General features: G+C 32.6%; 3 protein-coding genes across 5 annotated transcripts; 2 read left to right on the top strand and 1 right to left on the bottom strand.

The window, feature by feature from the left end:
* Window positions 1-977: 977 nt before the first annotated feature.
* On the top strand, window positions 978-10,879 carry LOC105646578 (uncharacterized). Of its 3 annotated transcripts, none has more exons than XM_012232446.4 (24): window positions 978-1,328; window positions 1,503-1,633; window positions 1,730-1,814; window positions 1,912-1,965; window positions 2,126-2,217; window positions 2,335-2,438; window positions 3,043-3,118; window positions 4,083-4,542; window positions 5,765-6,103; window positions 6,200-6,406; window positions 6,487-6,585; window positions 6,687-6,759; window positions 7,488-7,618; window positions 7,735-8,026; window positions 8,136-8,377; window positions 8,455-8,579; window positions 8,735-8,849; window positions 8,944-8,999; window positions 9,088-9,181; window positions 9,291-9,480; window positions 9,559-9,630; window positions 9,706-9,806; window positions 9,902-9,964; window positions 10,360-10,879. In XM_012232446.4, the coding sequence occupies exons 1-24, from the start codon at window positions 1,269-1,271 to the stop codon at window positions 10,465-10,467; spliced, it is 3,369 nt and encodes a 1,122-aa protein (XP_012087836.1). In that variant the 5' UTR covers window positions 978-1,268; the 3' UTR covers window positions 10,468-10,879. The 3 variants fall into 3 exon arrangements, with proteins under 3 accessions (XP_012087836.1, XP_037491450.1, XP_037491449.1); XM_037635522.2 differs by having other exon boundaries at window positions 979-1,328; window positions 1,899-1,965; window positions 2,126-2,240; XM_037635521.2 differs by lacking the exon at window positions 978-1,328 and having other exon boundaries at window positions 1,598-1,633; window positions 1,899-1,965.
* Window positions 10,880-11,632: 753 nt separating this feature from the next.
* On the bottom strand, window positions 11,633-15,969 carry LOC105646579 (uncharacterized). Its single transcript, XM_089717800.1, has 6 exons — window positions 15,836-15,969; window positions 14,920-15,594; window positions 13,876-14,151; window positions 13,695-13,783; window positions 12,556-12,874; window positions 11,633-12,069 (listed from the first exon to the last, which is right to left on the bottom strand). The coding sequence occupies exons 1-6, from the start codon at window positions 15,938-15,940 to the stop codon at window positions 11,959-11,961; spliced, it is 1,575 nt and encodes a 524-aa protein (XP_089573926.1). The 5' UTR covers window positions 15,941-15,969; the 3' UTR covers window positions 11,633-11,958.
* Window positions 15,970-17,685: 1,716 nt separating this feature from the next.
* LOC105646580 (omega-3 fatty acid desaturase, chloroplastic-like) lies at window positions 17,686-19,925 on the top strand. The gene is given in 8 exon segments (NM_001308817.1): window positions 17,686-18,188; window positions 18,294-18,383; window positions 18,467-18,533; window positions 18,625-18,717; window positions 18,893-19,078; window positions 19,169-19,249; window positions 19,483-19,620; window positions 19,743-19,925. Coding segments are annotated over 8 exon segments (1,341 nt in total).
* Window positions 19,926-23,783: the final 3,858 nt, after the last annotated feature.

Below are 23,783 nucleotides of genomic sequence, written 5' to 3'. Positions count from 1 at the left end.
ATGGTGTCTACTTGGTTGTAAATATTTTTTAAATTTAAGCGCTCAATTATAGGTTTTTTTTTGACAATTAAAATTAATTATTTTGATAATTTTTTTTTTTCTTTAGTAGCATTTTTCTGGTTAGTTGGGGTAGTTTTTTTATACGATATTAAAAATTAAAAATTAAATGATGCATAAATTAATTTTTTATAAAATATTATTTTAATATTTAAAAATTAATTCATACGTTATATTACCGAATATTATAAAAAAAATAACACTTGTAAAAACACAAGTTCGATCCATTTTGTACGATTTTTTTAAGAAGACAAATGAAATGGAAAATAAAATTATCTTAGACAATTCAATATTGAAAACACTTATTACATAGTTAAAAAATATACTATTATTGTCTAGAAAATATGCTAACTATTTATCAAAATATTATTATCAGTATAAAAAAATATGTAATGTTATCAAAATTTATAAGCTGAAGTGCCCATGCACAAAATTCTGAATATCATATAATCAAATTTGTAAAATTTAAAAGTGAAATTATATATTTAGCTGTTTTTATTTTAATTATAACTGCATGATTTAATTTCACTCTGCAACATGAATTAAACTTGATTTTATTTCCTCCTTTCCGATAACACTCGGATCTGCTCTCCTTAAACCGCTTAAAAGGCCAATCACACTTGGATTTGCTTTCCTTTGACTAATTAAAGGGTGGAGGAATGCAATCAGTTCATCTAATTTGGTTAATATATGAATTTTTTTAATTAAAAAAATTATACTTTTAAAATCTTGATTTTATATACATTGTTTGTTATATTTTTATTTATAAAAATACTATAATTAGAAAATGATTAACACTAATATATATGTCGTATTTGATATTTTCTATTACCTGCATAAATCCTAGATTTTTTCACATTTTTTTTAATGAAAAAACTTATATATTGAAACTGAGAAGCAGCCAAGCGAGATATCGATCTCCATATCTTTCGCATGTTCAGAATACACTCAACCACCTGAGCTACAATCCCTATGAGGTAGACTAAGTATCTAACAAATATACCAATTAAAAAAGAAGTGCCGGAAAGCTATGGAATGCTTGTCCCATTGACTGGTAGAGCAGCGCTGGTCAAGCAATGTAGCATCGGTATAATCACTACAACGAAGAAGCAATTAACTTCTTTCAATTTTTATATTACAATTCTTTTTTTTAAAAAAATTTCAAATAAAACCAATTCAAATTCGCATTTTGCTCATCGTCCTGGGTCGCCATGATTGCCGCGAAGCGATTGATACAGAAGGCTGTGCACCACCACCACCACCGCCAGGAGGTATAAACATAATCGCTTTTTATTTGATTATGACTTGGATTAGGGTTTCATTTCTCTTGTTTAAAAAGAAGTCGACAAATTTGCAGTACTAGTACAAACCAGTGCTTATTAGTCATTAGTATCGTCCAAAGGAAAAATATTGTTTTTATCTTCTTCTACTTTCTTTTGAGTCAGCTCGATGTGCAACGTGGCAATTTGGCATCGACGGACTTGGATTTGCAAGTCGCTGTTCACTATGGTATCCCGTCTACGGCGTCCCTTCTTGCTTTTGACTCCATTCAGCGCTTGTTGGCAATTGGAACACTGTGAGTTAAATCGTCTCTTTCTTTATTTGCACATCAAACTTGTAGAATACACTTGACTTACATGAATTTCGATTGTTTTCCACTGTTCGTTTGTAGGGACGGGAGAATTAAAGTGATTGGTGGTGATAGAATTGAAGCTCTTCTCATATCCCCAAAGCAATTGCCTTTTAAGAGCATAGAGGTTGTTCTTGTTCCCTTTATTTTTGTAATTTATTAAAAAAATGTTCTGTCTGTTTTTAACTGGAAATTCTGAATTCATGCTTAGTATCTTTTGGCAGTTTCTGCAAAACAAGGGTTTTTTAGTCACCATTTCAAATGAGAATGATATTGAGGTACTTTTCCTTTACCAGCTGTGCAGTTTCTGCTTCATCTTCACCATTTTTCTTTAATTGGTGTTATTTTTTAAGGTCTTGATGCCTGGAAAAATTGGGTATCAACTTAAAAGTGGAAATAGTTTGTGCAGTAATTAAAATGTATGGCTAACTGTGGCAGGTTTGGAATCTGGAGAACAGATGCCTAGCATGTTGCTTACAATGGGAATCCAATATAACTGCATTTTCTATAATCAGCAGCACCTACCTCATGTATAGCATTGACTAAATATCAAGTATTACATCAAGTGTGCGTTTAATTTGCTGCTCCTTGGTTGGAAATGGAAGTATTGCTTGATGAGTGCTGCCCTGTATTTGTATTTCGCACAGGTATATTGGAGATGAATATGGTTTGATGTCAGTGCTGAAGTATGATGTTGAAGATGGTAAACTTTTACGGTTGCCATATAGCATATCTTCAAACCATTTAAATGGTAATTTCTTATCTCAATTGCTGATTTGCCTTTTCTCTTGGCATTCTTTTTTCACATTGTGTTTTTGGGTTATATGTTTACCAAAATGAATTGTTACTTTTCTCTTATATTTTTACATGTTTTATATTCTCATGTATTTTTTTTGCTGGCTTCTTTCCCTTGTACTTTGTTTTTGTGCATCCCGTTTCAATAAATATTTTCTCATTATGGGTCACTATTTGATCATATATGCACAAGGATGATCTACATTTGCTATGAGAATGAATATAACATATTTCTATCAACATGTTTTTGGAAATTGTTCTTACATTTAGAATGGCATAAACTATTCATCTCATGATGAAAACACATATAATATGTCTGGCCTAGATTTCTGGATCACATATACATTTTAGAAGAGGCTTCTAACCAGAAAACTTACATTTTTTCTTTTCTTCCATTGAGTGCTAATTCTAACATAGTTGTAGTAAGAAATCCTGTCTTGGCAACTACTCATTTTTCACATTGTGTTGAGATCAAATTATATTGAACTTTTAGCTTTTTAGCTTCATGGCTGGTATATTTCGCTACAGCTTATACTTTACTTTATTTCAATATTTCACAGAAGCAGCTGGGTTTCCATCACCTGATCACCAACCAGTTGTTGGAGTTCTTCCTCAACCTTGTTCTTCTGGAAATAGGTGTGACACAATTTCTCATATGGTCTCGTTGGCATTCTACCTTTTGGAAGTCAGATTAAAGTCCTGGCTTCTTCATCAATTTCGCTTGATTACCTTTCCTGTTTCCTTTTTTTTTTTTTTTTTTTTTTTCCGGTCTTTTGTATATTAGTTGTGACTTATTAACTTGGAATATTATAATTAGTAACCATATTGATCATTTTGCATAATTCAGACTATGGTTCTTTAGTTTGTTATATTATTTATTTGTCTGAATATGCATGAAAAGGAACCATGCACGAAGTAACATTTCTTCTTGTTCTTAACAAATCTCTCATTATATAATCGCTAATAGTGATGCAAACATTTTGGCAATGTAATGACCAATTTCTATTTCTGACAATTTAGTTCTAGTGGAACAATGGTCTCTTAGTAATGAGGTGTTTTGATGGAAAAAACCTTTGCTCTCACTCTTTCTTTGCCATCTTTCTTCTGTAATTATAATTGTGGCTGTTGTGTTTCTCGCATGAAGATATTCTATTTGCAGTTGTATGAGTGCTGAAAACTAAATTCTGTGTCTTCAATTTAAGTTTGAGGTAAACAATTTGATATCCTCCACCCCACTAAAGGCCATTCTGGACTTGCTGACATTTCAAAGTGCCTAAAGTGACACGGGAACTGTAGGGAATTAATCACAAGAAAGAAACGACATGCATACTACTAGTGCTAATTTTATAAGGCTCAAGGATGCTAACCTGAATGCCTGTACAAAAAATGAGTCACCATGCCTTTGTGCATAAAAATCAATGAATATCCTTTGCTGCTTTCCAAATGGAGATCTAGCCTTTCATTTTGTTTAACTTGTTTTATTGCAAAATTGTCAATTAGTTAGATATTGAATAATCAGATTATGCTTATCACAGTGTAAAAATATATAGGTTTTTCTGTTTAACACTACTTGATATTTGACACTATAATTCTTTTGCAGGGTGCTGATTGCATATGAGAATGGACTGATAATTCTCTGGGATGTTTCTGAAGGTCGGGTTCTTTTTGTTGGAGGTGGTAAGGATCTCCAGTTGAAGGATGGGAATGCTGATTCCCAAAATGGGCTTGATGCTGATCCACAAGACAATATGTTTTATAATCACTTACAAGAGAAAGAGATAACTGCTCTTTGCTGGGCATCGTCCAATGGGTCCATTCTTGCTATTGGATATGTAGATGGAGATATCTTGTTTTGGAAAACATCAACTGCTTCCTCTGGTAAAGGTCAACAAAATGAATCCTTGAGCGGCAATGTCGTTAAGCTGCAATTATCACCTGCTGAGAGGAGACTACCTGTTATAGTTTTACACTGGTCTGCAAGCAATAGATCCAGTAATGGTTGTGATGGTCAACTCTTCATCTATGGTGGTGACGGAATAGGATCTGAAGAAGTTCTAACGGTGAGTTATTCCAAAGTTATTCAGCACTTTTTATTGTTTGGTACACTACCATTTGTCTGTTTGTTGCCATCTCCTTTTTGTCTTGTGAAAATCTTAAAAGAGTCAAATGCATGCCTTAACAAACAATTAGTGGTATTGGCAAAGGCAATATGGCTCTCAAGGATAGAGAATACCTTGGATGCTATTTTCCAATGAAGGATCTTTTGCAGGTTGGGTTTAGCCATTGTAGCATTATTTTGTTAAAGTAAAAATAAAAAAAATAAAAAAAAAAAAAAAAAAACATAACAATATATTCCAAACACAGAGTTATCTGTCATTTCACTTTCGGATTGTAGTTAACTGATGAGCAGTTAATGAGTTAAGTGAAAGAGGTTTTCATTTCTAATTATTTGACATAGAACTCTAGGTGAATTTTGTTTGAAAATTTTGGTCTTTTTGGTTGTTAGACAGACATTAAGTATTATTGAAAAAGAGTATTGTTCCTACTTCCTAGGCCACTGGACATCTCATTCTATCTTTTTTTCTGGCAGCTTGCTCTAATCCACCTAGTTCCTCTGAACACATAAGTTTTAAAAATTTTCAACCATTAAGCCACTTTCATTGATCATATAACAGCTTTAGGTTGCAAATTAAGGGCTTTTCTGCATTGATATAAATCATAAAGTAAAATTCATCGATAGTAAAATCAAAGCAATTCATGAAGCTATAACAGCTGGAAACTGTATAAATAACGTCTAAAAGGTTGGTTTGTGGCTCATCATTTTGCCATAACAATCCTGATGGTAATACTAACACCTTTGCTCTCCTGAAAAGAACCCAGCCAGCACATTGGAACTATCCTTCTCTTGGGGATGTTTTTAATAATATAATGTTTTCAATTAGGAGATCATGTGTACCATGAAAGAGGAAAGCCTTATTTACATAGAAAGAAACAGGTAAAATAGAATATGTTAACAAATTATGCAGGTCCAACTTTCACAGAAAGTTTCATATGGAATTCTCTGTCATTCCAAGAATTGGAGTTTGGATCATTTAATGGTCTACATAATGAAAAATGACATATTATGTGTTAACTGGTTTTACTAATATTTGCTTTTCTGCGTAATTGTCATCCAAGTAATGTAGCTTTTGCATTGTTGAATTGGTGTTTGAAATATTTTTCGTTTCTTTTTTATTGATTAAACTTAAGCAGTTGCTGTAATACATGATCTGGTTGCTGCAGGTTCTGACTCTAGAATGGTCCCCTAGGATGGAGACATTAAGGTGTACAGCTCGTGCTGACCTCACACTTACTGGGTCTTTCGCTGACATGATTTTGTTACCACATGCTGGGTTAACAGGGGGTAATAACAAACCAGCTCTTTTTGTACTCACAAATCCAGGACAAGTGCATCTTTGTGATGATACTAGCTTGTCTGCCTTGCTATCTCAGCAAGAGAGGAAATCATCTGTCTTAGCTGTGAATTTTCCTTCAGTTGTACCTATGGGTAATCCACCCATAACTGTGTCAAAACTATCTGCATTGGCCATGGGTGCAAATTCATCAAAATTTCTGTCTGAGGTATTAGCTCCTAAATAAATGTTTTTACTTTTAATTGATATCATTCAGTGCTGTGTGATTTTGATATGATTATATTGTTTCACCTGCAATGCTCAGATAGCCTCAGTTAAAAAACAAGGCACTACAGATGCCCAGACTGTCGATACAAACTGGCTCTTGACTGGGGGTGTGCCTGCTCATTTGTCTTCTACTGAACATACTGGTGTTGAAAGAGTCTATATAGCAGGTTATCAAGATGGATCTGTGCGAGTTTGGAATGCCTCATATAATGTCCTATCACTTATTTGCATTCTAGAAGGCAAGGTAGACCGTCAGGTTCCTTCACCAAAGTTTAATCAGCTGCTACTTTGACTGTGCAATTAGTAACCTTATATGATTGGCAGGTGGAAGGTGTAGAAGTTGTAGGCTTTAATGCTCCAGTATCAAGTTTGGACTTTTGTTCCCTCACCTTAAATTTAGCTGTTGGCAATGAACATGGACTGGTGAGAAATGTTTCTCCAGTGCCCCCACCCCCTTTTTTCTCTCTCCACCACATTTCCCTATCAAGTATTTTATGACCTTGTCATATGATATTGACATGTAGGTTCAAATTTATAACCTCGATGGCAGCTCAGATGAGAAAAGTTTGCACTTTGTGACGGAGAGTAAATGTGAAGGTAATACAGAGGACAAGCAACCAATTTGCTTTTGTTACAATTCATTATCTTTTATAGCACATGGAAATTTTGGAGGTTCAAGTTTGGTTTGGGCGTAATTTTGCATTCTCGATCCTGATCAATTAAATAGAATACTTGTTCTCTCAAGTATATTGGTAAATTTTTCAAACAGAAGACTTGCATTGCAGATATTCTATTATCATAGCTGATGTGAAAATTTCAGAATTCACTGTTTTAGTTTGAACTGGAGAAAATTGTTAGACGGCTGAGAATCCAAGTGGTCGACTTTATAGCATCCTCTCTTTAAAAAGATTCTATGCAAAGAACGAAGCTTGTGTATGAAAATATTGAATTAAGACTAAATATATAACAGTTCAAAAAAAAAAAAAAAAAAAAAAGTAAAGTATTATTAACTTAGATTTTTGTTATTGTCAACCAAGGAGCTCTTGGAAACAAGAGAATATGATTGGTGGTTAAGTAAACCACGATTTGCAATCTTGTGCTTCATTTATTTCCATGTATCCAGACTGTAATTTCAATACAGATAGTAGACAAGCAACATTACTTCACAATGATTTAATCAGTTCATCTAAGTGACAATGAAAATACTGCATGTCCATTCACTGCAAAAATTAGCACTTGATCGCTGTCTTACATTTATCTTGGCTTTTTTTGACTCGTTTTAGACCCTTTACTTTCTCAATCTTACATATCTATTTGCCTTATAGTTCACAATTTACCAAAAGTGAAAGGACGACCCCATTGTAGAGCTGTTCTTTCTCTTCTTAATTCACCAATTCATGTGCTAGCGTTTACAAATTCTGGAGCTAAACTTGCTGTGACTTTTGAATGTGGCAGGGTGAGTATCATGTCTTTTCATTTGTTCTTTGTCTTCGAACTCTTTTGTGCCAACTTAGGCTATCATTCCATACTTTTAGCTTTCTTGTTCAGATGGATTTGATATTTATGCTTCAGGTGGCGGTCCTAGACATGAGTTCATTATCAGTTCTATTCTTCACAGACTGTGTATCTAGCTCCAGTTCCCCCATAATTTCAGTGACTTCGATAAATTGTGAAACTGGTGACCTTGTAAAAGGTCCAAAGCATTCAGAACCTAATGTTCTAGTGAACCCTGCAGAGGAACTCATGTTTTTCTTAACCAAAGATGCAGTTCTTAACATTATTAACAGTGGGAGCGGTGGTACAATCAGCTACTATCAATGGCGCCCAAAGAAGAAATCAATTGCAATTTCCATGTCTGTTATAGGCAAGTATAATGTGAAATTAGAAACCAATAGGAAGACATTTTCCTTACCTAATCTCTGGCTGTGGTTGCTAATTCTTGAACTCTGGAAACATTATTTTATTTATCACAGTGGATAATACTTCAGCCTCTGGCTCCACCAATGGAAAGCATCCAGAGGAGGCTAGCAAGGATTTGGGTACCAACAAGAATCAAACTATGGGTAAAACTTCTTCAACTGGGATTGGCTCAGATAGCGGCAAACATCAATCCTCTTCAGCTATTGCACTCACCAGGGAAGCACTAATGGATTCACTCATTTTGCTTTCTTGTGAGGATTCAATGCGTTTGTACTCAACAAAGAATGTGATTCAGGTAGCTCTGTTGCCTTTTTTTTTATCATTCCAACAGCAAACTCTGTTCACAAGCTAAATGTTTTAATTATTGTTTAGGGAAGCAATAAGTCCATTTTTAAAGTGAAACATGTGAAGCCTTGCTGTTGGACTTCAGCATTTAAAAAAGATGGCAAAGTTTCTGGACTATTCTTGTTGTTTCAGACTGGTGTGATTGAAATCAGGTAGTAAGCATAAGATAATTAATAAAAGAATCTTGACTATGTAGCATAAATTACCCTCTCAACTGAATTTTTTTTTTTTCCTGTTTTTTGAAAACACACCATGCTAGCATACTATTGTCAACTTCTTTTGATATTAGTGATACCTGTCTCTGCAGATCTTTTCCAGATCTTAAACTGGTTAAAGAAAGCTCCTTAATGTCAATTCTTAGGTGGAACTACAAAGCAAACATGGAGAAGATGATGAGTTCTGACAATGAGCAGATTTCTTTGGTATCATTTGTTTATGATTTTTGAAATTGTTAGTTGCTGGATACTCTGGATGCTTCAATTAGATGGTTTTTTTCTCATTGTGAGGATTCTGCAGGCAAATGGCTGTGAGTTGGCCTTCATCTCGCTACCTTCTAGTGAAAATGGTCTCAGGTATCTTAATCCATGTTTAGCCAATGCTCAAATGCTATAACAAAAGTATTATAGCATAAATTCGAATCTAACTGCAGTGCTTTTCTAGGGTACTGGACACTTTTCCTTGTCTTCATGATAAGGTCCTTGCTGCTGCTGCTGATGCTGCTATCAGTATGTCTTCAAATCAGAAGAAAAAGCAGGTTCAAATTAATGGCGCAAGTTTTTACTGTTTCAGATATATGTATTATATTTCTTTCCCTTCTTTTTTCTTTCTTGTTTCTTTGCTGAAGCTTATATGCTTTGTCACAGGGTACTAAACCTGGTATTCTAGGTGGTATTGTCAAAGGCTTAAAACAAGGGAAAATAGAACAGACTACAGAAATTACTCCAACACCTCAATCTAATTTTAGTCATCTAGAGGGCATTTTCTCAAAGTCTCCTTTCTCAGACTCATCTCCAGTTATTAAAGATACTCAGGAAGCTGTGGAACTTGATATAGGTTATATTCCATTTCTATCTTCACCACATTGTTTTCTCTTAGTTAATTGTCTCACTGAACTCTTTCCTGTAAGTGCAGATGATATTGAGATAGATGAATCTCCTCTAGTCATGGAAACTTCATCACAGGAAGTGAAAAAGACAAAGAAAGGTAGTTTATACTTTTCGATATTAAATGTATATGTTAACGTATTGATTATTAACAATATGATTTTCACAACTACAGAAAAGGTTACAGAAAGGGAACAGTTACTAGGCAAGGCTGATGATATAAAACCCAGACTTAGGACACCCGAAGAAATTATAGCTCAATATAGAAAAGCTGGGGTAATGTCACAGATAGTTTTAGTAATCAGCTTCTATTCTCCATAGTAATATCTGCTTCAATAGATTACCTTATTTGATGTGGTAATTGCTTTCAGGATGCCTCATCAGTTGCTGCACATGCAAGAAACAAGCTTGTAGAGAGACAGGAAAAACTGGAGGTACGATAATTAGGATTATTGTAGAACTTACTAGTATTTTTATATAATAGAGACAACCACATTTACTTTGTTAGAGCTACTCATGAACATCTAGTTTCGCAGCTATTCTACCTACATTTTGCTGATCGATGATGATGAGAGAAAATATGATAATCCTATCAATTATGTAAATTTGAGTTTTCCCTTGTACTATATTATCGTTATCCATGAAGCATATACTGAACAAATTATATATTAAAATTGTACTGCCTTATATAGAGACTCTCTGTAGGCTATATTTGTTACATTTCCATTCAAAACTTAGTAAATGCATCTTAGTCTGTTCTTCTATGTCCGTTAAATGCTCACTGATGGTCTTGAATGGCTTCTAAGATGGCTTTTAATCCATGCACCAGAGAATTAGCAGACGCACTGCAGAATTGCAAAATGGTGCTGAAGACTTTGCGTCAATGGCAAATGAGCTCGTTAAGGCAATGGAGAATCGAAAGTGGTGGCAAATATGAACAAGGGACAGTCTGGTTTGGTTTGATTACGTTTTTTATTCATTTACTCGAAAGACCTATTCAGGCATCGGGGAGTTCTCATCCCAGGTACTTCTATTTTTGGTCTCACATACAATTGGCATTATAGCTGATAACTAAGACTTTAGAGCTTGAGCTTTCAACATATACTTCATCTTTGACGTAAAGCAGATAATGTAAACCACAGTTTACTTATTATTATTATGTTTTGGGAGGAGAGGGTGTAATTAGGTGAAATGTTTGTAAATAAAGCTGGTTGCATTTTTTTTTCTTTTTTTCCACATTCCTTGTACACAGGTTTTTGTTTCAGGCTTTAGAACAAAATGAGAGCATTGTATTTTTTATTTTCTTCTGTTCTGCTCTGTTGATCTGATATGAAACGGGAAATTCTCCAGTTGATTGAATGATTAATGAAGCTGGTAATCCAGCCTACGGATAGACCGCAAATCAATATCCCAAAATTACACTATTGAAATTGTTGAGTTATTTCTATTTTTCCTGGATAGTGAAAAATTATTACAAGCAATTAAATGTTTGTTTTTTTTTTTTTTTTTTTTAATAATGAACCTTGTGAGCTTCATGAATATATAATTAAACTCCAGAAGTCAATAGTCAAATTGATAGTACCATTCTTGAAAGTGGAAATTTTTTTTAAAGCAAATTTAAGCATCTACAAAAGTAACATTCTAACTAAGTTGGTGTTGTGTTGGCAATTTGAACTTGGATTTGATTTGATTAAAATTCATTATTTGGATTGTCCAACATTAATGTATTTACATATGAATAGAATGAACGTTAAGTTTTAAGAGTTCAAATACAATGAAATCAAATTATAAAAATAAGTAAAGGAGATTCAAGAAGAGTTGTGGTTATGTATATACAACATGAACCTCATTCGATTCACAACAAAATAGTTACTCATAGAATAGCTAGCTATTCCCAACTTTGTTTCAAGTGTAAATGCAGAATAACTTTTCCCTATGATCTTAAATTTTTGGTTGAAGTTATATATATATATATGTAGTAGTCTACTATGTGTAGATAGATATGTTTCAAACTTAAAACATAAATTTTGCAGAGCGATGGTAGGTATATAGTTATTCTTTTTCTTACTACTACACTCTGCGAAACAAACAAGGCCACAAAATTTTAGAAACTACCCTCAAATTCTTCCTTGTGTTATTGGCAAATAGCTAAGTGTTTTCAGAAGTAAATATTGTTATTAGCAACATATTTCAATAGCAAATATGGGAGGCTGCCTAATATCTAAAACATAAAACTGAGTTAAAGAGTTAAAAAGAAATAGCCAGAGAATTTCAGGAAAACTGAAGGATCCTAAGACCATGTAATGTCTCCCTTGAGAATGAACGAAAGCACAACTGCAGAAGTTACAAACAAGAAAAAGAAGGCCGTTGCTTACAACAATTTGTATGTGAAAAGTCTAGCTTGTATTGACCTGTCAGGGTACTAGGATCAGATATCTCCATCGCCATGAACGATTCTTGTATTAGCAAGTCTTCTGCCAACAAGATCCCTCAATTCAATTTCGCCAGGGAACCTGTTTTCCATTAGCTTCGAGAAAACCTACAGTGCCCAGTGAGAAACAATAATGAGTCACTGAAATTATTACTGAATTACAGTACGAGACATTGAACTTCAATTTGCATCAAATTTAGGTTTCAGTTTAATAAGACCAACATTACCATTCCTAAAATTTATGTAATATGTATTATTCAATTGGTTGTTTACTGAGTAAGAAAATCATCTGCCTGTTCCTTTTATTGGACTAGATTATACTGGCTTAGCATATGAAATTCTGCCTAAATTCTAACAAAACCAAAATCAAGTAATAGAGAATGAAATCAAATTAAAAAACAGTAACTGTACAAAATTGACTAATGCCTATGATGACCACAAGTGAAATTAAGTCATTATTATGCATACAGATGTGCATGACTCAAGTTGTCCCAACAAGTAATAACAACCTAAATGTCAAAAGCTACAGGAGTCATTCAAACTTCAAAGCAACATCTCAGAACTTAAGGCAGAACAAAAAGATATAAATCTTACCAATTCACCATTGCAATATACTTCAAATGCACCAGAACTCTGGAGGAAGGACTGAATAAAGTTTCCAAAAAGCCAAGTGCTTGCAATACTTCCAAATCTGTTTGCACGCAGAGAGTAATACCAAGAAGGTGGAACTGCAAATCCTAACTTTGGAAAGATTTGTTCACCTCCCATGATTAGTCCAATGATTCCGAATTGAAAAACTGGAACCACTTTGCTCAGTAAGCGCTTTGGAAGTGAGGGAGGATAATTTGCCAAAACAATATTAATCCCAGGAAATTGTGTTTCCAGCATGTTTTTCATAGTTATAGCAGTTCCTCTGCCAAATTAAAATCAAAACTTTGAAAGTTAAGAAAACAAATATTAATACAACAACAAGGAAATGTATTTGCTTCAATAAACAAAATAATTTTACCAAAAATTCATTTCTATTTTTTATGGAAAAGTCGCTTTCTACATTTCCTTATCTAAATTAACATTGCCTTTTCATTTTAACTTCAATGTAATAAATTAAGAAACAATCAATATGTATACCTAGAGATCACCATCACCAAAATTGCATTTAAGAGCAATAAGATTACCATTACCAAAATTTTATAGAAACTTATAGTATTAGTAAATTATTATTATTTATAGAACTAAATTAAAAGACTTTTACTTATTATCATGCTAAAAATTTTGCTAAAATTCTACTAAAATCTACCAATAGTGACTTTGTAGAAACTTCTATTCATATAATTTAAAATTTTATCTTATAATGATCGTGCCTGAAATTGAACCAAAACACTCTTTCAAGCAGGCATACCAATCAAAAAACTAGAGCTACCCAATATAGTTTGTCTCAGTTTGTCCCCCCTTCCTTCGTATAAATGAATTCCACAAAATTGTGGAATTCGAATGAACTCCCATTTTTGAATGTTTATATATTACAAAAAAAATGTTCATTGCAATTCTACAGTTTCAATTCTGTGGCATTGATCATGACTGAACCAAATTCCATCCAAATTGATGGAATTTCAAATGAATTCTACAAAACTTACACCTCAAGTCTTGTTTATAACCCAAATACCTCAAAAAAAAAAAAAAAGCAAAACAAAATTTCAATATCGACAGAAATTTGGAATTAAAACAAGAGATACCTATAAGAACAGGAAGCACAGAAATCAATATTAACAGTGCTGCCAGTGCCAGTGTCACCTAATCCACCAATTGCCATTGACGGTGATTTCTGCGTTTTAACAACCGAATTCAATATATTTTCTTCGAATTTAAGACTAAAAAAACAAACAGAGAAGAGAAAATGAGAAATTGAAGAAATACCTGTATAGGAAATTGAAGGGGTTTTTGCTGTTGTTGTTGGAGAACTTGATTAGGCTCTGTTTGGATGATGTTATAATCATTTAGAGCAGGTTTTGGAGGTGGTTGTATCGTAAAGAGATTTACAATATCGGTGAAAAATAGAAAGATTGGTAACCCTAAGAGCAGAAATTGAGATCGATCCATTTTCATCAATAACACTACCAGTCGCAGAGAAGAAGAAAGCCAGGGCCAGGGCCAGGGAGACGGCAAAAGAGTATGTAAAATCGAGTGCTTGCACTGGAGGGGAAAAGTTCAAATTAGTCCAAAATCTTAGAAGTTTGTACAGTATAAACCTCCAAATTACGAAATACATTTATTTATATATATTTTCATTCGAAAAATAAAAAAATTTAAAAATATTATGAAATTGAATTTATCAAATTTTAAAATTATAATAACATACTTAAAATTTTAAATACCAATAGTTATTCCTATTATAATTTTTAATATGTAAATTTTAGAAAATTATTTCTTTCCTATTGAAAATTATTATCTATACTAAATATTTCTATTATTTTGTTGTCATTTATACTTTTATTAAAAAAAAAGTTTATCTTTTATTATTTTGTTGTCATTTATACTTTTAGTTAAAAATTTTTTGACCATATTTAAATTCTTGAGTACTGGGGAGGGGAATTTAAACTTAAAATTATTATCAGGTTATATATGTATTTACCACTGGGTTATATCTTGATGTGCATAATATTTATAATGATATTTATTTTTATTCATCGCATGAAATGAAAAAAATATTTTGGTCCCTCTATGAAAAGATTATATCTCCACTACTACTTCTAATAAAACTATATTTAATCAAATATGACTATAATTTGAATTATTTCAAGGAAAAATTATTATTTAGTCCCTCATATTTTACATAATTATCCAACTAATATCAAGTTTTGCACAAATATTTAATTAGTCCCTCAAGTTTAACTCCGTCTAATTAAAAGGTCCTTCTATCTTAAAAGTTGATTTTTTTCTATCTGGCTGACTGACGTGTACCGGATTTTTTCTCTTGGGCTTCTTCTTCTCCGAGAAAGCCTTTGCAAAAGCCTCTACAATATGCTGTTGCGACTCCAGAATCATCTTCGTGCGTTTCGTCTCCATCTCCATTCTCATGGTCTCTATCTCCCTTGCCATTTCCATCTTCATCTGCTCCATTCTCACAAAACCATCTCCTAACACCTTGACTGCCGCCACCATCTCCTCCATCGGTTCTCTCTCCCTCTTCTTCCCAATTTCATCTGAACCCCTTAAAACCCTACTACTCCCCAACCCGGATCCAGACCCAGTCCCAACTCCAAAATTAGGCTTAGAATTCGAGTTAGAACTCAAATTAGGGTTTCCAGTGTACTTCTGATCAACTTTGGCATAAAACTTGGGTCCTGGTTGAGCTATACTCACTTCGGTAGGTATTCTAATTCTAAAACCACTGCCAGCACTCCCACCAGAACCGCTTCCGCTCACATTACTGGGAGTACTTCCCCCAATTCCATTACGGTAAAGCTTATGAATGCTCCTTGTATTCATAATTGTATTTCCATTCCTGTGATTTTCCATATAGAAACCTTGATTATCATCATCCTCCTCGTTCTCTTCCTCATTCACTTGCTGTTTGCCCCAAATAGAAGGACACTGTTGTTTCAGCATCTGTTCTTGCATCGCTTGACAATGGTACTGCAAAGACAGAGGAGACACTTAGACCCATTAGCCTATCTAAAAAGTTGAGACAAACCAAATCCACTTTCAAGTCACAAAATCCAAAACCCATTTTGTTTAAATTAGTCTAGTTTAAAATTTTAGCTAATTAGAACTGAAATCATCATTTTCATTTTTCTTCATTTCTTGGTGACCAAACAGACCGAAACCCATATTACCCTCAAACAGAGGGTGTGTTTTTGTAGCTCATTTATAATACCTGATTCATTTGAGGAACAGAGTGGCCATAGCACTGGCTCGAGTAAAACCCAGTATTCTGATATTTTAGTGCTGTTTCTGGATTTTGGCTCCTGAGAGGACACATTAATCCTCTCCCTCGCTTGGAAGGTCATATTGGTCCACGTGAACTAGGGAGAAGTGTTTTAGTTTTTAGTCTTCAATTAATGGAAAAAAAATCAACTTTTCGGATGGAAGGATCTTTTAAACCTGAGGGACTAGTTAGATATTTGCGAAAACTTAAAATTAATTGGATAATTATATAAAATTTGAGGGACTAAATAATAATTTTCCCTTATTTCAATAACATGGATCATTGAAATTTAACATAAGGGTGCATTAAGAAAAAACAAAGAAAAAATTATACCTTAATTACATTACTCAAAATTTTCAAAACTGTGTGCAAGTCAAATAAAGATAAAAATTAACGAGCCCAAGGGGTATTAAATAAAATTTAGTTTTAATAAAGATATTTAATATTTAGAAATTTAATATTGACAAATAAAGTTCAATGACTTAATAAACACAACTCAATTAGTTCATAAATAATCAATTTTCTATATTTAAATCATGGTCTTACGAATTGGAACCGAATCGAAATCAATCCATAATAATAAGAATCAGAATCGGATCAATATCGTCAGCTTAAAATTTTGAATCTAAGTTGGCAAGTTTGATCCGGTTCAAATTGAAAATTATATTTTTATTTTAATTTATAATTACTTAGTATATTTTATGTACTTCTACAAGTCTAAATAAATTTGTTATTATATGATACATTTAACTTAAAAGTTAAAATTTTTTTAAAAAATAAAAATGGTAAAAAAAAGTGTTGTATTTTTTGATACAAATGGGAACTTAATAATATTATTTTGCTTCTAAATTTTTTTTACTTAGTCTAAAATTAGATTATTTGAAATATTTATAAAACTAATGAATTTTATTTTTTATCATTCTAAATTCATTTTAAAATAAAATTTATGAATTTTTTTTATACTTGCTTACTTTTTTCAAGAAAAAATACATAAATTTAAAAATAAAATTCTATTATTTTTGTGAAAAAATTAATATGTATATAGTGAAATTATGACGAGAATCGGTGATCCATCGAAATCATGTTAAAATTGCCAAAAATAAAAATATAATCAAAACCTATGCACTTAAAATTGAACATATGGATTTAGGGACGAAGAGTTTTAATTATGATTAAATCTCGAGCCGAATTAGATATTTTATAGTAACAGGATTCTGATACCATAGTTTATAAAAGAAAAAAAATTGAACCGGGATTCTAATTCAATGAACCATGCCTAACTGCTGGAGATAAAGTAAGGAATGTGGTAAGAAATTTCTTTTTTGGAAAAGAATTCTGTTTGTTCGAATTATATTAAAGAAGAAAAAAAAAGGTAATTCCGTCTGATAAAGGGGCGGGTCGTCATCAAATGCGTGTCCTCACCGACCCCTGTATTAAACATGACAAATTAATCACCAATCAAAATCCATCCTTGAATAGGTCAAACCTCAACTCGCTGCCGGTGGTAAACTTTCTCGCCAACCAAACAGAACGTAGACCAACTTGCACTCGTATTTTACTTTTTTCGGCCTTTCTTATTCCAACTGTCGCAAGCGCCCAAGTAACTGGAGTGTTTATGTTTCGTCCACTGATTCCTACAGACGATAGAGAACTATAAGAAAGTAAAGGCAAAAACGTGAGGTTCTTGTTCAACCAGCAATAGAGGTTTATATACCCTTGTATTATCTTTTTCTCGTTTCTCTCTGCTTTTGCGGGTAAGGTTAAGAGAGACCCGGAAAGAATTTCTCTTTGTAACTTCGATGGCGAGTTGGGTCTTATCAGAATGTGGCTTAAAGCCGCTTCCTCAATTCTTCGCCAGACCCAGAACCGGTGCCGTTTTGCGCACCAATTCATCAAAACCCAGATTTTTGCAGACAAGCAAGACAGTTACAGATCTAAGACAACCCTTTTCTTTTGGAGAGAGAAGTTGGAGGGTTAAAGTGAGTGCTCCATATAGAGTAGGAGAGGAAGAGAAGGGAAATGAAGAAATAAAGGGTGCTATTGGGATTATAGAAGAAAAAGAAGGTAAATTTGATCCAGGAGCGCCGCCACCGTTTAAATTGTCCGATATTAGGGCAGCTATACCAAAGCATTGTTGGGTTAAGGACCCATGGAAGTCAATGAGCTATGTAGTTAGAGATGTCGCTGTGGTTTTTGGTTTAGCTGCAGCTGCAGCTTATCTTAACAATTGGGTGGTTTGGCCTCTGTATTGGGCTGCTCAGGGAACAATGTTTTGGGCTCTGTTTGTTCTTGGCCATGATTGGTAATCACTCTCTTCCTTTTGCAGATCTGGTTTCTATTTGGCTTGTTTTCTTGCTGAATTCTGTTGCTAATTTGCTTTCTCTTGGTGTTTGGATTGATGCTGTAGTGGGCATGGAAGCTTTTCGAACAATCCCAAGCTAAATAGTGTTGTTGGGCACCTTCTTCATTCTTCAATTCTTGTACCTTATCATGGATGGTAATATATGTTGCATGTTTTTCAATGTATTTTCTTGTATTTGTAATTTTTAGGATTTAATTAATTTGGTTAGTAATTTACAGGAGAATTAGCCATAGGACTCATCATCAAAACCATGGACACGTTGAGAATGATGAATCATGGCATCCGGTTAGTGATTTATCCAATTTTTATGGATTTTTTATTCAGAATTGATGATTATAGGCCATCAAGCTTAATTAGTTACTGTTTTGAATTGCAGCTGCCTGAGAAAATATTTAGGAATTTGGACAACATTACAAGAAAATTGCGCTTCACTGTTCCTTTTCCAATGCTTGCCTATCCTTTCTATCTTGTAAGTCTTTGATATCCTGTTAAACAATTTTATTTAAAGAAGTTCAATTGTCTAGCAGAGAAGAACATTAGACGTGATGCTGATACCCTGACATGACTATTCTGTGTTTTGTTGGGTATCACGTCTCAGAAGTGTTCATAGTAGTTCATTGCTGATAAGTTCTTCTATGTTCCAGTGGAATAGAAGCCCGGGAAAAACTGGTTCGCACTTTCATCCAGACAGTGACTTGTTCTTGCCGAATGAAAGGAAGGATGTGATTACTTCCACCATATGCTGGACTGCGATGGCTGCTTTGCTTGTGGGCTTATCTTTTGTAATGGGTCCTATTCAATTGCTTAAGCTGTATGGAATCCCATATTGGGTAAGTTTTAATTTTTTTTCTAACTTTTGGACATATATTTTTGACATCATAAAAAGTGAAAGTCTTAACTTGACTTTGCTTTGCTATTAGGGTTTTGTTATGTGGCTGGACTTTGTAACGTACTTGCATCACCATGGTCATGAAGAGAAACTTCCTTGGTACCGCGGAAACGTAAGCATTTCTTTGTTAATGTTTCCCTTTTCTTGTGTCATCATATTTCAAGTTTTGACGCTACCTTTAAATTCAAAGATTTGAAAAGTTAATAGAACCAATGTCATGTCTATGTCGAGAATTGGTGTTCAATATTGAATCTTTTGTAAAATAGTAATTACACTGTCAAAAAGTTGTCAATGGAGACTGTCTTGTTTGGCAATGAAGTTGTGATTTGAAATCAAATTTGACAGGAATGGAGTTATTTAAGGGGAGGACTGACGACACTTGATCGTGATTATGGATGGATTAATAATATCCATCATGACATTGGAACCCATGTTATTCACCACTTATTTCCTCAAATCCCTCATTATCACTTAATTGAAGCAGTGAGTATTTCTTTAATCTACTAAGCAAACTTGCATATGCAATTGTGAGGAGCAATCTCTTAGTATCTAAAGTGAGCTCCCTAATGTTTCTCTAATTTTTTGTTCTTTGATATTTTATCTAGACTGAGGCAGCCAAACCTGTGCTTGGCAAATACTACCGGGAGCCAGAGAAATCAGGGCCTTTACCTTTTCACCTAATTGGAAGTTTGGTAAGAAGCTTAAGGAAAGATCACTATGTTAGTGATACTGGAGATGTAGTTTACTACCAGACTGATCGGCAACTTAGCGGCTCGACATCAGAGTAGGACGCGTTTCGATACAGCCTTGGGCTCTTCACAGTTGGTTTCTTCACGTAGCTTCAACGGGTTGTTTGATCTTTGTATTGTGAAAAAATGGCCAAGGTCAGTTGATATCATTATATTCCACAGTGCTCATCACAGGAAAATTATTTTTCACTAGAGGGTGATTATGATGCCTGCATAAAATTGTTGTAGCTGCATTTTTAGTCAAGGTAGAAGATATAGATTGGGTTTTTTTTTTTTTTTTACATTAGTGCTGTAATTTTGAGGGAAAAATTGTATCCTATCATTTGTTCTTGAAGAGGAAATCATCTCTTCAGCTAATTACATAATATATTGGTCAATTTATTCATTGCTGAAGAAAATTGAGGTAAAAGCCTAACAATTTATTCATATTTCTTCCTCTTTTTGCATTTTTAGTATTATACCTATTTTTTTTCTTTCAAAAAAATTCATATTTTTTAAATTTATTCATGTCTCATTAGATTTTATAGCTATGAGACTAAATTCCTTCATAGTCAGTGTTTTAACTAACCAAATAAAGACTTATTTTAAAGGAAAATGTTAATAATCTTTAATTAATATATTTTAAAATCAACTATCAAGAGACCAGATAGGATGAGTTGGACTAGTGAACTTTCAATATTTTTCACTTAAAAAAAAATATTTTAAAATCATATTTTTTATGACTGAAATAGCAATAGGCCGAACAAAAAACTTTTAATTGTAAACATCAACTTATCATTAACGATTAATCATTCAAAAAAATCAACCATCAAATCACATTTTTTTCCTGGAGTTCCATCAAAATCATGTCAACAAACGGTAATATGCTATTATGTAGTTTTGTTCTGATGTTGTGTCGTTTTCTCTCTGATGTGGTAAAGAAGATACGGGGCCTCGCAAGTGCAAAATTGTGGCAAGCAACAGTACAGAGAAAGTGCCAAAATGATAAGAGTTCGAGCCATCCATTCACAATACAATGAAAGTTACATCACATGGATCAGAAGATATAATCAAATTTTGATGGCCACAATGAATCCGGAAAAAGCATAAATTTTCCTCTTTACTGCTTTAGCTGTACGCCACCTCATATTGAGATCTATTTTTCAATTTGCATACCCGTTTTTATTTGAACCATGATGAAATTTAAATAAAATAAAATATTTTAATTGTGGAAATTTTAAATTTAAATTTTTAAAAATTCGTATTATCCAACCCTTTAATATAATATCAGTATTAAGATTTTAATCTTAGGACTCATTAATTGATCGAGTCGCCTTTACGTAGATTGTATGGAGATTTTAAAATGTTTCATGTGTCAGATTTCTAACACCCTTAGAATATTTACATATGTGTTGGATACTCTGAAAACTATGTCTTATTATTCTTTTAATTTTATTAATTTCTAAAACATTAAAAGCTTGAAAAAAAAAAAAAAAACCTTAAACTATAAAAATATTCTCAATTATGCATCTTATTATAAATAAACTCGAAAATGACCTTTATAATCTAGGCACCACCATTTTAAAACTTCCATACATTATTAGCACCTTAAATTCGAGTTGAGATCACAAATTGGAATAAATTGCTATTATGGTGGGACCCATTGTTTAACTTTGGGTTCGTTAACACAAGGACGTAAAATTCATCGTTTTAGTCTTGTATAAGCGACTTGCTGATAATCTCTCTGTTTTTATTTCTATCTGCAGTTCTCATCTGTGCATAAATGTCCAATTCTAATACAGTGAGATTACATAAGTTACTTTGCTTTTCCGAGAGAGTTTGTCATCTTACCATAGTTTCTTCTTCATCACTTGTTCAAGAATTTAACAACTCTTTCTCATCTAGAAAGAGATTGAAAGTTTCAGATTTTGAGCATCAGGAACTAGATTTGCAAACCTATATTGGTGCTGCATCAAAAGTCAGTTGAACACAAGTGAGTGCTCATATCATTATCTTATTGACATTTGATTCCGTTTTGATGAGATAAACGTTTGCAAGGTTTTTTTTTATTATTATTTTGAAAGCAGACATGATTTGGAATTTTAGAATAGTCCTTCAATGAGTTAAATTTTTTTTCATAGGTTTAGGAGAAGTTGTACCAAAACGATGACTTTTGCATCTTCAAGTTTATTAACCTAAGGTCAAGTAATGGGTCCCATCATAATATTATTCCAATCTAATTTAAGGTTTCAGTTCAAATTTAAGGTGTCAATATATTTAAATTTCGAAATGGGAGTTTTCTGACTATAAAAATCATTTTAAAATGATTTTGCAATAAGACGCATAGTTGAGAGTATTCTTGTAGTTTAAGAAAAAAAAAACATCAAAAACTTTTTTAAAACACTTTGAAAACCTTTAGAGATATTTTTAAAATTTTATAAGATAAAAATATTAATTAGATAACTTTTTATTTAAAAATTGAAAATTAAAGGGGAATAAAAGAAGCCAAAAAAACATTAAATTATTATTTACAATTTGTCGAATTATTGTCAAATTCAAGAGTTAATTTACGACATTAAATTGTTATTTTTATTTTAATTAAATAAAAAATGCAATGTATTTAATTTAAAATTAAATATAATCAAATTGAGTGACGTTGATGTAACATTATATACTACACTTGTAGTATTGATCACTGATTCTGATTACATCCATGGGCAGGGTTAGTTAGCATTCGGGTATGAAAAAAAATCAGTTCGATGTGATTGAATATTTTTAGATTATAATCAAATCCAAAATCAAATAATATAAAAATTATGTTATATCAAATCATTTTATTTATTTTCGATTTAAAAATAAATTTGGTTAGATATATAAAACCGAACCCAAATTGATAACCAATCGGTTTTCACTTTTAAAAATAGAATAATGACTGAAATTTGGAAACATCAAGCCAAACTGGTTCGGTTTTGGGTTATAACTGATTATATGAGTGGATTGATAGAAGGACTCAATCTAGCTTGCTTTGTGTGTGGCCCAATTTCCCAAACAAGCCTTTAATAGATTATGGGCTTTTTTAAAAATATCGGGGTGGCCCAATTTAAGAAAGCAAATGAAGCAATATATGGTCAGCAAGTCACGTTCAGGTGAGTCGGTGAGAGTGATCTTCATGGTAGGCCCCACACTTTAGAAAAGGGTTACATTGCAATACTCAATAGTCAACAAACGCGGCTCTAACCCGAAATTCAATTTTCTTTCTTTTCGTTGAAATTTCAATGCCCAATTGTACGAAAAACACACAAATAAATTGCGAAATCCAAAACATTTTTCTGTCTTAGTCCCTTTTTTTTAATCTTCCGTTTAAAATTTTAAATTAAATTTTAAAAATTATTACTATTCTTAAATCTGTATATATTTTTACGTATATTTTTTAAATTCTTAATTTCATTAAATTTATTTTGTAAACTCAGTTTTAACTCTTCGCTGTAATTTTTATTTTACTAGATTTTTAATAAATTTAAGTTGGAATAATTTTTTTAATTCCAATTTGTTTTATTTTTATTTGTTTTATTTTATAAAATTATAAACTAAACCACCACTAAATAGATTGTCACCCGTGAAATAATATTTTAAGTTTTTTTTTTTTTTTTTTTATTGATGAGGTAATATTTGTCTTAATGCACTTTATCGTACGCTCTATAACACCGTCTAAAGTCTAAACCCACATAAAAGCATATAGGATTCTATTTTTATATAGAAAATCCTTATCTTTTTATATGGTTGGAAGTTACAAAACATTTTTTTACTAGGAATAATATTTATGTTACATCCTTTTTCAAACAATCTATAATTCGATTTTGCTTAATACCTTAAATATTATTATGCACTTTATTTTAAAACTATTAATTAATACTTTAG

This window comes from Jatropha curcas, chromosome 2 (genome assembly GCF_041381405.1).
Source record: "Jatropha curcas cultivar XTBG-Jc1 chromosome 2, XTBG_Jcur_1.0, whole genome shotgun sequence".
Classification (NCBI taxonomy): Eukaryota; Viridiplantae; Streptophyta; class Magnoliopsida; order Malpighiales; family Euphorbiaceae; genus Jatropha; species Jatropha curcas.
The sequence above is the reverse complement of the archived record's forward strand: the minus strand, read 5'-3'. Positions and strand labels throughout refer to the sequence as shown.

Coding starts and splice junctions, on each gene's coding strand:
- LOC105646578 (XM_012232446.4), top strand. CDS start 1,269: ATGATTGCCGCGAAGCGATTGATACAGAAGGCTGTGCACCACCACCAC. Junction 1,634..1,729: donor TTGTTGGCAATTGGAACACT/GTGAGTTAAATC, acceptor GTTCGTTTGTAG/GGACGGGAGAATTAAAGTGA. Junction 8,850..8,943: donor ACAATGAGCAGATTTCTTTG/GTATCATTTGTT, acceptor AGGATTCTGCAG/GCAAATGGCTGTGAGTTGGC.
- LOC105646579 (XM_089717800.1), bottom strand. CDS start 15,940: ATGTGTCCTCTCAGGAGCCAAAATCCAGAAACAGCACTAAAATATCAG. Junction 15,595..15,835: donor CTGTTCCTCAAATGAATCAG/GTATTATAAATG, acceptor CTGTCTTTGCAG/TACCATTGTCAAGCGATGCA. Junction 13,784..13,875: donor CCCTTCAATTTCCTATACAG/GTATTTCTTCAA, acceptor GTTAAAACGCAG/AAATCACCGTCAATGGCAAT.